At 42.8% G+C, this 12,187-nt stretch overlaps 1 protein-coding gene across 2 annotated transcripts in view; it reads right to left on the reverse strand.

The window, feature by feature from the left end:
• Positions 1-12,187, reverse strand: part of LOC126281529 (xylosyl- and glucuronyltransferase LARGE2s-like) — a 134,109-nt gene that overhangs the window by 66,990 nt on the left and 54,932 nt on the right. For both annotated transcript variants that reach the window (XM_049980575.1, XM_049980574.1), the window contains one exon: positions 2,615-2,739. In XM_049980575.1, the coding sequence (XP_049836532.1) occupies positions 2,615-2,739 (125 nt within the window). The remainder of the gene's footprint in view (positions 1-2,614; positions 2,740-12,187) is intronic.

Consider the following 12,187-nt stretch of genomic DNA (forward strand, 5'->3'; position numbering starts at 1 on the left):
GTCAGTTCGGAAGGAATGGAAATTGTCTTTTAGGAAGGCTTTTAGTGGCACTTTATCCGCTTTTTTAAATAAAATTATTTTGCGTTTGTTTCTGATGGATTTGGAAGAAATGGTATTGAGCCTAGCTACAATGACCTTGTGATCACTAATCCCTGTATCAGTCATGATGCTCTCTATCAGCTCTGGATTGTTTGTGGCCAAGAGGTCAAGTGTGTTTTCGCAACCATTTACAATTCGCGTGGGTTCGTGGACTAACTGCTCTAAATAATTTTCGGAGAATGCATTTAGGACAATCTCGGAAGACGTTTTGTGCCTACCACCGGTTTTGAACAAGTATTTTTGCCAACATACCGAGGGTAGGTTGAAGTCCCCACCAACTATAACCGTATGAGTGGGGTATTTATTTGTTACGAGACTCAAACTTTCTCTGAACTGTTCCGCAACTGTATCATCGGAGTCTGGGGGTCGGTAGAAGGAGCCAATTATTAACTTAATTCGGCTGTTAAGTATAACCTCCACCCACACCAATTCGCACGGAGTATCTACTTCGACTTCACTACAAGATAAACCACTACTGACAGACACCAACACTCCACCACCAATTCTGCCTAATCTATCTTTCCTGAACACCGTCTGAGACTTCGTAAAAATTTCTGCAGAACTTATTTCAGGCTTTAGCCAGCTTTCTGTACCTATAACGATATCAGCTTCTGTGCTTTCTATTAGCGCTTGAAGCTCAGGGACTTTTCCAGCGCAACTACAACAGTTTACAACTATAATTCCGACTGTTCCTTGATCCAAGCACGTCCTGTAATTGCCAAGCACCCTTTGACATTGCAGCCCATCCCGCACTTTCCCGAGGCCTTCTAACCTAAAAAACCGCCCAGTCCATGCCACACAGCCTCCGCTACCCGTGTAGCCGCCAGCTGAGTGTAGTGAACTCCTGACCTATTCAGCGGAACCCGAAACCCCACCACCCTATGGCGCAAGTCAAGGAATCTGCAGCCAATACGGTCGCAAAACCGTCTGAGCCTCTGATTCAGACCCTCCACCCGGCTCTGCACCAAAGGTCCGCAGTCGGTTCTGTCAACGATGCTGCAGATGGTGAGTTCTGCCTTCATCTCGTAAGCAAGACCGGCAGCCTTCACCAAATCAGATAGCCGCTGGAATCCAGAGAGAATTTCCTCAGATCCAAAGCGACACACGTCATTAGTGCCGACATGTGCCACCACCTGCAGCTGGCTGCACCCTGTGCTCTTCATGGCATCCGGAAGGACCCTTTCCACATAAGGAATGACTCCTCCCGGAATGCACACGGAGTGCACACTGGATTTCTTCCCCTCCTTAGCCGCCATATCCCTAAGGGGCCCCATTACGTGCCTAACATTGGAGCTCCCAACAACAATGATGCCCATCATGACATTCACATACATTACAGTGAAACAAGACACTACAGGCTTGGCAGTGTTCTTTCTGCCACCAAAATGACAATGGGTACACTGTCTCCATTTCAGCCAGATGGTACTCTGGATAACTACGTGATACACCTCATCACCAGGACCAAAGAAGGAAGGAGGCAGCTTGCTCACATACAGACCGTATGCAGAGGCTCACATACAGACCGTATGCAGACAGAAGAAAGATCGAGAACACTATAATATCAAACACCAGCCAGTGAAATACAGCCTGGACAACTTATAATGGGCTTTTACACCTTTGTCAAAAGAGGGACAGTCAGAAAAGTTGCTAAAGTGATATTTTGGGCTGTACCATAACCATATCACTTGTTGGACATCACATTTGAAGTTAAGGATTATGACCTCTCATCAAAAAGATATGCCATACAGAAGACCAGTGTCAAGTTCTAGATATAAGGTGCTGTGGTTGGCCCCAGAAAGAACTACTGAAACAGTGGGTCACTGGTTTTACAGGAGATGAAGCACTGCCACAATTCTGATTTCAACATGACGATATTATCTAGGGAAGTATGGTAGCTTCTCAATCCAAATATGACAGCAAGATTCCATAATGTTAGGTAGCACTTTAAAAGGTTGTTTACACATTTTCTGTGAGAGTAATGTTGCATTATTCATGGGAGTTTAAACAAACATCTCACAGTTTCACACTGGAGTCAATGATTACTGTGCTCCATGAACTTGGCCATGTGTCCATATTCCATTACAAGTTTTAAGGATGACTCTTCCCTGGGAACTTAATTGTGGATGCATGTCACAGAGGATGTTATCAAGCCCTGTTATTGTGTGTCACACAGTCCCATGACCAGACCAATGCATGTTGACCTTGAGCATGTATAGCTGTTTTATTACTATGTACACCTGTCATTTTATTCAGTTACTGTAGCTCATATGTGAAATAAATTTCATTCATTTATAATGAATAATTCACAAAGCTGCAATCTTCACAAATAAAGGTACATAAAAGAGTAAAACCATATAAGTTTCTATAATCTTGTGTATTTCACAGTGGACATCTTTTATTAGTCATAGGAAATTCAATTTAAACACAACGTAGAATCTAAAATCTTAAAAAAAAAAACTATAATGACAAAACATTGAACTAGCATTATAAAAACAAAAAATACAAATTCACTTACACCTTCCTTATAGACGATGTGGTACCCAATGTTTTTCCTCCCATTTAGTATCTCTGAGCTGAGAGCATAGCTGAGAAACTGTTGGGCTTCTGCATCTGACATGTACAGTGTAAGACTAATAGGACCTGAAAAATAAACAATGTATTGTTTACTCTAACTCTGACTTTTTATACATCTGATCAGTAGGAAAAGTCTAATACAGGAATAAATTTTCTACACTCACCAACACAAATACCTAAAATGACAAACAAAAATCCCAATACTTTATATAGAGTAAATGGTATCTGGATTTTTTTAAGAAGTACAGGAAGTACAAGTATGTCATACTACAACCTTAAACAATGCAAAACTCAGGATAGAATATAATAATATCATGAAAAGAAAATTGCTACTCACCATATAGTGGAGATGCTGAGTCGCAGATAGGCACAACAAAAATAATGTCACAAATCAAGCTTTCGGACAGTAAAGCATTCGTCAGAAATAGACAAGACGTGCACAGACACACTCATGCAAACACAACTCACACACACAACTGCAGTCTCAGGCAACTGATGGCACACTATCAGATGGCAGTGTGGCTTCAGCTGCCTGCGACTGCAGTCATGTGAGTGGGTTGCAATCTGCGACTCAGCATCTCCGCTATATAGTGAGTAGCAACTTTCTTTTTCATAACATGTTACAAACTTAAATCTTTCTACTTTCTACAGTAAATTTACAATTCTCCAATGCCCTGAAAAATCCTGTTTAGTTTTCACCTTGTTCTAAAACAATGTAAAAATGCATGATCATTGCCAATATTCTTATAAACCATATATTTCTAAAGACCATTTGTTCGAGATGAAATAAAATGTAACCTGGACTGCTGGAATGTGACAAAATCAATACATCCTGTTTTCCAATGGCACCACAATTCAAAAATATGTTTCCCTTGCCACAGTGAGAATCTTTCAGAATGCTACTTAAAAAAGATAATGTGTTGTGTACAAGGTTCATTGTCTTTCTTTCACAATCAAACAATTATCTGCTAAGGGTTCATTAGACAGATTAAACAAATTAAAGTACCAGCAAAATAAATCTCGATTGTAAAGAATATATTCTAGAGGTTTCTAGGCAGTGTATTATATCACAAGTTTAGGCAATGATACATGGCATTACAAATCAACTAGATCATCATCTATTAAATTATTTGTCAACATCCATTGTTCACATTTATTAATGGTAGGCATTATTTGATCATTTGCTTTCTATATTAATAAAAATATATTACATAATAGAACATACATGAATTTACAATATTTTCTCTGAGGGAACTTTGAAGGTTAAGGCATGTTTCAGTATTGACAGTTTATTTTTTTGCTGGTGTCTCATGCTCTCTCGTTCAAATCTATAGCGGGTAGTGTACAATGTGGCAGAAAAGATATTCTACCAGCATCCCCAAAACACAATAAGAAAACTATTAGTTGTTTGGAAGTCCAGTGTTATGTTAAGTGTGTGATGGAGGTCCTTATGGATTAAGGTGCTGAAGAAGAGGAGAAGAAATCCAGCGTGCACTCTTGTGTTCATACCAAGAGGAGGAAGCGGCAGGCGAGAGTGGGATGGAGGTGAGAGTCATCCCAGATGAGGAACAGACTCTTTTGGATTACTCGAAGAGTACAGGGTGCATGCGACTGCAATTGGGTGGCTTATCACTGGTCCCAATGATGTATGTCACTTCACATCAGAAGAGATTATCTCTGGTTTCCAGTATCTACCTGAACTGGTACAATCAACTAGTCTTACTTGCATGATGAAGATGGAGGTCACAATGCCATTCTGGTCCGAGCCACTGCAGATGGCGGTCTTGTGTGCATGAGATACATGCTTGCCTGTATAGCGGCACCATTGTTTAAGATAGGAAAAAGTTAGATTCCGTGCAATATTTCTGAGCACACAAGTTACAGCCAGGCGCAGGTCTGCTGACAGTAAGTTACGCTTACCAGTTTGCGAAGTAGAATGGAGGCCACAGGGCCGTAGAACCACTGAAAAGAGTAAACACAGAGGTTTGCATGGCACAAGTGTATAAAAAGATGCCAGTTTTCTAATGAGGGGGATTCAAGTGTGGCAGCTGTCCTGGATGGCGGGGCATGTGACACCACCAGCTACACGCAGCAGCAGATGTGGCATCAGCGTTCCAGTCCACGGCGGGTCGCTGGTTCAACCCTCTGAGGCCAATGTGGGGTCCGTAGCCAGCCAGCGGCAGATCACTCGATGGCACGCTACTGCGGGCAGTCTTGTTGGCTCCCAACACACTCCGTAGGCATCCCGTGGTGAGGGCTACAGATTTAGCTGTCGGATCGCAGGCACTTGTTGTCGCCCACGATCGTAACCATGACAGCAAAGAAGCACGCATTCGGACGCCCTGTGGCTCCCAGCAAGCGGCACTGTGGCAACTGAGACTAAGGCCACTGAGTCAGCTGTCGCTGCATCCTGACGTTGTCAAAAGTCCGCGGCTGTACACAGCCGGCACGCCACAGCACATTGCACGGGTCACTGAGATAGCCCTTCCGCACCAAGCTGTTTTGCAAACAGCGAAGTGGTGTCCTTGGCATTGCGAGACCCTGTGACGTAGACATAGAGGAATGTGGAACTGTAGCTGGGAATAATAAAACACTTGAAGATCATGGCCAAGTTTTAATACGGTGCACCCTGACAGTTTCCATCCACGTCCAACATTCCTCCACCGCACGTCGACATCTACATTTGGCAGTGACGGCTACATTTGGTATCAGAATAGCGAGCGTCGTCTGTACAGTACGACGTTCGAGCCCACCGCCTGCATTACAGTCACAAAATGTGGTGAGTGTTGACCAATTTTTCTTTTCGTGTTTTGGATGTTTTCTTTCTTTGCATTGTCAGAGTAAATGTATGTGTATTTGGGGCAGTAAGATTTTTTTTTCTTTCGTGGTATTTAATTACTATTGTATTGGGTTGAGTACGATGTTTTATTTATTTCCTCCTACAACGTAAGATGAGATACTGAGCTGTAAGAAGTCAGTTTATTTTTGTAGTTAAATGTTTTGTTTCTGTGGGATTTTATAGGTTGAAATGGGACTAACTGGGAACAAAAGCAACACAATGGCAGAGTCAAGAACATAAGATGTGAATGGTTGGTCTAATGAACAGTTGTTACATGTAGCCAAGATTAGATTAACGAGTGAAGCGAAGACATTTGTAAGGTGACCTCAGGCCTTGAGGAAGGCGGGGCAGTTCAAGCAGTTGAAGGAGGGGCTTTTACAGAGGCACAAGAAACAGAATAGCATTTGGTACTTTAGGGAGAGGTTAAGTAGAATGAGGAAGAGGCAGGGTGAGACAGTCGATAAATTTGCGGACAGAATAAGAGAAATTACTGAGTATACTTACGAGTTCGGTCAGTGCGATGAAGCAAATGGTGTTACGTTGCAGGAGGCCAAGCAAAGGGTACTTGATGTATTTTTTAGGGTGTTACCGGCACATATGGTGCGGAAAGTGTGTGAAGGTAGACAAGCAGTGTTTACAGCGGGTATAAAATGTTATGAGTGTGTTTGTATAGGACATGTGCAGAGGCAATGTACCCAGTTACCGAGGAATAGAGGAAGGGGTGGAAATCTGCGGCATAGAGGATGGAGAAGTGGAGTTAGTAGAGGTGGACAATTGTTAAATGGCAGAGGGGGACCAAGACCCATCTAAGGGAGCTCCCGTTTAATTTCAGTGCTACAAATATGTATGCAGAGGTGGAATATTCAGTGGTAGGATCCATAGGAACTAAAAAGTTTAAGATTTTGTTGGACACAGGGACACAAGAGTCAGTGGCTACTAAGAGTTTAATGGGACAAAGGAAGTTAGACCCACCACTTTATAGGTTGAGTGGACTGAGGGATAAGGAGGTTACACCTTTGGGGTCAGTGACAGTTGGCTATCGCAAAGGGGATGTCCAATTTGATGCATGCTTGGAAGTAGTATCATGTGTAAGCAAGGACATGATTCTAGGAGAAGATTTTTTGCATCAACATCATGCCAAAATTGCCCTTGGACAACGAACTGAGGAACTTGGTGGAATGTTATTTCAGCTAGGGGAAACTGTTGTCGATGCAGAGCTGTCGTGAGGGGCATTCAAAGTAATGAGCAAACCAATTGAACCGTGTACATTAGCATTAAGGCTTAATTCGTATGAGGGCGTGTCTAGTGGCACCGGGATGTCGCTTTGGGTACGTGTAGAGTCAAATCTACCTTTGGGTACGATATGTGTTATTGAACCATTTGAAGATAATGAAGTTTTGGCTCCATTAGGTTGTTTTGTGAAAGGTAGTATTGTAAGCATGCAAGAGGGAAATGACGGGTGAGTAGTACCAGTGAACGTGGATAATTTTATCGCTGTAGATGCGAATTAGGGAAAAAAAGTTTTAGTAGCGAATTTGGATGTAACAGATGACGAGGACCGGTGTTCCAGAGGTAGGTGTAGCAATCAACCACTAACTGCCCATAGAAATGCATTACGTAACAAAGTTAAGCATTTGAAAGAAGAAGAAAAGAGCATATGGAATAATAATTGTGGGAATACAAATATTTGTTTTTTCCACGAGGGCCATTACCAGCAACTGCACTAGTTCAACATCAGATACCGACAGGGAACTAAGCACCTGTTTACCATAAACTATACAGAATACTGAGGCATTATCAGCCGATTGTTGAGGATTTCATTGATTAGCAACGTGCAGACAGTATTATAGAGCGTAGTAATAGTTGCTAGGGAGCGGGCATTGTTGTTGTACCTAAAAAATCTATGGGCAGAACTAAGAAATAGAGGTTCTGCTGTGACTAATGATACCTCAGTAATAAGACAGTAATGGACGCATACTCCATTCCAAACATATCAGAGACTTTGCCAGTATTTTTCTACAATGTATTTGACAAGTTGTTATCAGGTGACTCCAGAAGATCGTCCAAAAACTGCTTTCTCTACTCCTGGAGGTCATTACCAGTACATCAGGATGCCATTCGGTTTGAAGAACGTTCCCGCAACATTTCAGAGATTGTTAGACAGTGTGTTGAGTGGTTTGAAACCACGGCAGTGTCTTTTGTATTTGGATAACATTATAGTGTTTTCAAGTAGTATGGATCAGCATAGACAGCGGTTAAGGGAAGTCTTTATGAGGTTAAGAGCAGCTCCTTTGACATCGAGCCTGGAGAAGTGTCATTTTGCATTGGAAGGAGTGAAATATTTAGGTCATATCATCAGTAAGGACAGGGTGCAAACAGATCCGAGGTTGGTACAGGCTGTAAGGGATTTTTGGGAGCCGAAAACAGTTAAGGAAGCGCAATCATTTGTCAGAATTTGCAATTTCTATCGGAAGTTCATGAAGGGTTTTGCAGATTTAGCACAGCCATTGACGCGATTGTTATGGAAAAGTGTGAAATTTGAGTGGACAGAGGAGTATCAGAAAGCATTTAACAAACTGAAAGAAGTGTTAACATCAAATCCGGTTCTTGTGTTTCCAGATTTTGAAAAAGAATTTATTCTAGCATGTGATGCATTGAATCAAGCATTAGGGTGTGTTCTTAGGCAGGAAATTAATGGTAAAAACATCCTGTAGCCTACGCGCCTAGGCAGAGCAGTTGAATGCAGCAGAGAGGAATTACTCAACAACAGAGAGGGAGATGCTAAATGTAATCTAAGGAATCACATATTTTAAATGTTATATATATATATATATATATATATATATATATATATATATATATATATATATATATATATAAAACAGAAAGAAACTTCCACATGGGAAAAATATATTAAAAATAAAGATTCCAAGACTTACCAAGCGGGAAAGCGCCGGCAGACAGGCACATGAACAAAACACACAAACACACACACAGAATTACAAGCTTTCGCAACTGGCAGTTGCTTCGTCAGGAAGGAAGGAAGGAGAGGGAAAAATGAAAGGGTGTGGGTTTTAAGGGAGAGGGTAAGGAGTCATTCCAATCCCGGGAGCGGAAAGACTTCCCTTAGGGGAAAAAAAGGACAGGTGTACACTCGCACACCCACACACACACACATATCCATCCGCACATACACAGACACAAGGCTTGTGTCTGTGTATGTGCGGATGGATATGTGTGTGTGTGTGTGTGTGTGTGCGCGAGTGTACACCTGTCCTTTTTTTCCCCTAAGGGAAGTCTTTCCGCTCCCGGGATTGGAATGACTCCTTACCCTCTCCCTTAAAACCCACACCCTTTCATTTTTCCCTCTCCTTCCTTCCTGACGAAGCAACTGCCAGTTGCGAAAGCTTGTAATTCTGTGTGTGTGTTTGTGTGTTTTGTTCATGTGCCTGTCTGCCGGCGCTTTCCCGCTTGGTAAGTCTTGGAATCTTTATTTTTAATATATATATATATATATATATATATATATATATATATATATATATATATATATATATATATATATAGGAGAATATTTTAGGTAGTGACAGATCATGCTGCATTGACGTGGTTGTAGGGGTTGAAGGATCCGTCCACGAGACTCGCTAGGTGGGCTGTGAGGCACAAGCCTGGGAAGAAGCATGGTAATGCAGATGCACTGAGTAGAAAGGTGGCGAAAGTACACGAAACTGAGAGATGAGGTTTTAAAAGAACCACATGATTAAGTGCTATCTGGTCATGGTGGGAGCAGAGCGACGAATAGGAGAGTGGCGGAGAGGTATTGGTGGAGGGTTAGGAAAGTAGATGTGGATCAGTATATCAAGAATTGTATACCATGTGTGCAGAGAGCAGATTTTAGTCTGAAACAGTTGCAGCTACATCGATTGCTGGAATCGACATGTCCATTTTCTATGTTGGGAATTGATGTCTTAGGACCTTTCAGTCGAACACCATCGGGGAAAAGATTTGTTATGACAATAATACACCATTTATCGAGGTATATGGAGATGGTGGCTATGCCAAATCAACAGGCAGCAATGGTCGCACAAGTGTTAATAAAGAACTGCATTTTTAAGTTTGGTGTACCGGAGACAATAATTACTAAGGGACTAACATAATGTCGGATTTAATGAAGGAACTGTGCAAATTGTTGAATGTAGAGAAGTAGAGGACGAGCACATTGCATCCACAGGCGAACAGAAGGACAGAACGGCGGGTACACAGAACAATCGGGAAGATGCTGAGATTTTATGTGCTTTCTCATCACCGTCAGTGGGACGAGTATTTGATGCATATTGTATGCACATACAATGCGAAAGTCCATACCAATACCAGTCTGTCTCCATTTGAGGTAGTGTACAGGGGAGTGGGGGCTATCACCATTCGATTTAGTGAAGCTACAGAAAGGAAGGACCGGTGAATCTGTACGGCAATTCACGAGGACAATTCGGGGTGTTTGGAAATGGGTAAAAAAGCTGAATACAAAGGCTTTGGAAAGGCAGGAAGATGCAGTGAAGCAGAAAGGAGGTTTACCACAGTATGGAGTAGGGCAATGGGTAATGCTGTCCAACTCCTATACGCCAAAAGGGAAAATGAAGAAGTTCGTCATGAGGTATCAAGGGCCATACCAAGTAGTTGAAACCATATCCCCCGTTAATGTTAAGCTTCAGCTGCCAACTAGAACAACAATAATACACATTGGGCAGTTGCGGCCATTTAAGGGTTGTCCAGATGTGATTCCAGGCTTGTCACAGGAAGGGAAGAGGGAGAAAGAGGGAGAAAGAGAGAGTGGAGAGAGGTGTTAAGGGCAGGGAAAACCAGGAAGATAGAGTGCAGCATGCTGTACTGTATGCTTTGCAATCCCGAAAGTAGTAGAGTATTTGCAGTTTTTTTGTTTTCTTGTTATGTATCATTGGGTTTGCGTAGATCAATTAGGCATTGTATTTTCATATGTTGCATGTGTTTTTGAATATTGTGAGCCTGCTATAGACAGCAGTCGTTTTGAAGATGCAGTGATGGCGGTCCCTGTCCTCAGGTCACTGAAAACGGGAGCATTGAACAAGTTTGTAGAAGTAAAACCTGAGGAAGTATTGCTGACCTCGGCAGTTAACAGCCGGTACGCTGGGTTGACAAGGGAGTAATTACGCCCAGCCCGGGTGACAGCACCAATCTGGACACATGCACGGTGCAGTTAGTTTTAGCCAAGAGGGAAAAAATAGACTGTCCAAGGGGCATCATGGAGCCAAAATTGAGCTTGCAACGTGTCAGGATGCATTGGATCTTCTCCACCTATGAAAAATTAATAGTAGTAGCAAGTTTTTTTGCGCAGGAGGTATCTTCTGAAGCAAAACGTATAGAGCTCAAGAGGAGCAGAATGTTAATAAATGGAACTGCGTTTAACATAATAGGACCAACCTTCCATCTGCCAGCGTCAATTTCAGGTGTCACAAAACTGAATGTTACATAGCCACAGCTGTACTAGCCAGAAGCAACTTTAGAACTTTTGCCAAGGCAAAATCTGACCTTGTTAAATCAAACTCTGGAGTTAGTTCTGTTGAGATCCATAAACCAGTTCATTTCAGATCAAGAGGGGTGCATACCAGCCGAGCAGCTTGTGCAGCATATCACTCAATATAGGGAAAGGCAACAACAAGTAACAATTATTCTGATCACCTCTGTGCCAAGTGCCATCACAGCCGTAACTCTGTTGTATGTTGTTTTCATTCTGATCAGGCAGACTGCCAGTTCCAAGAGGGAACCAACAGTAGACGAAATCGCAGTGGATTGGATAGCGAGGGGGTAAGACAGGTAGGTAAGGGGTTGATTGAGCATTAAGTGGAGTGGTCATCCTGTAAGGAATTTTTATGTTTTGTCTCATGTCATGTGTTTTACAAGGACTAGACCACATCTAAGTTTTCTAATAGTAGTAGTAAATATGTCATAAGTACGTGTCGACCCAAACAAGTTTAAGAGTAGTTGGAGGTCAACCTGGGGAATGGGTCTTTCCAAAGGTGGGAATAAAGTAGCAGTACCACCGTTTAAGATAGGAAAAAGTTAGATTCGGTGCAATATTTCTGAGCACACAAGTTACAGCCAGACGCGGGCCTGTTGACAGTAAGTTATGCTTACCAGCGGTTGTGAAGTAGAATGGAGGCCACAGGGCCACAGAACATCTGAAAAGAGTAAACACAGAGATTTGCACGGTGCAAGTTACAGGCAGAAGGGGCCCACTGGCCTGCCTAGGTGTTATGAGTACATGACTGGGAGCGGTGCGTTAAGAAAACAGTGGCGCACAACTGTGTATAAACAGGTGCCAGTTTTCTAACGAGGGGGATTCAAGTGCGGCAACTCTTCTGGACAGCGGGGCATGTCACACCACCAGCTACATGCAGCAGCAGATGGGGCACCAGCGTTCCAGCCCACAGTGGGTCAGTGATTCAACCCTCTGAGGCCAACGTGGCCAGCAAGCGCCGGGCCACTGGACAGCTCACTACTGCAGGCAGTCTAGTTGGCTTCCAACATATGCAGAGGCATCCTGAGGTGAGGGCCTCAGATTTGGCTGTCGGATCGCAGGCACTTGTTACCTGTGATCTTAACCACAACAGCGAAGAAGCACGCATCCAGCCGCACTGCGGC

This window comes from Schistocerca gregaria, chromosome 7 (assembly GCF_023897955.1).
Source record: "Schistocerca gregaria isolate iqSchGreg1 chromosome 7, iqSchGreg1.2, whole genome shotgun sequence".
NCBI lineage: Eukaryota > Metazoa > Arthropoda > Insecta > Orthoptera > Acrididae > Schistocerca > Schistocerca gregaria.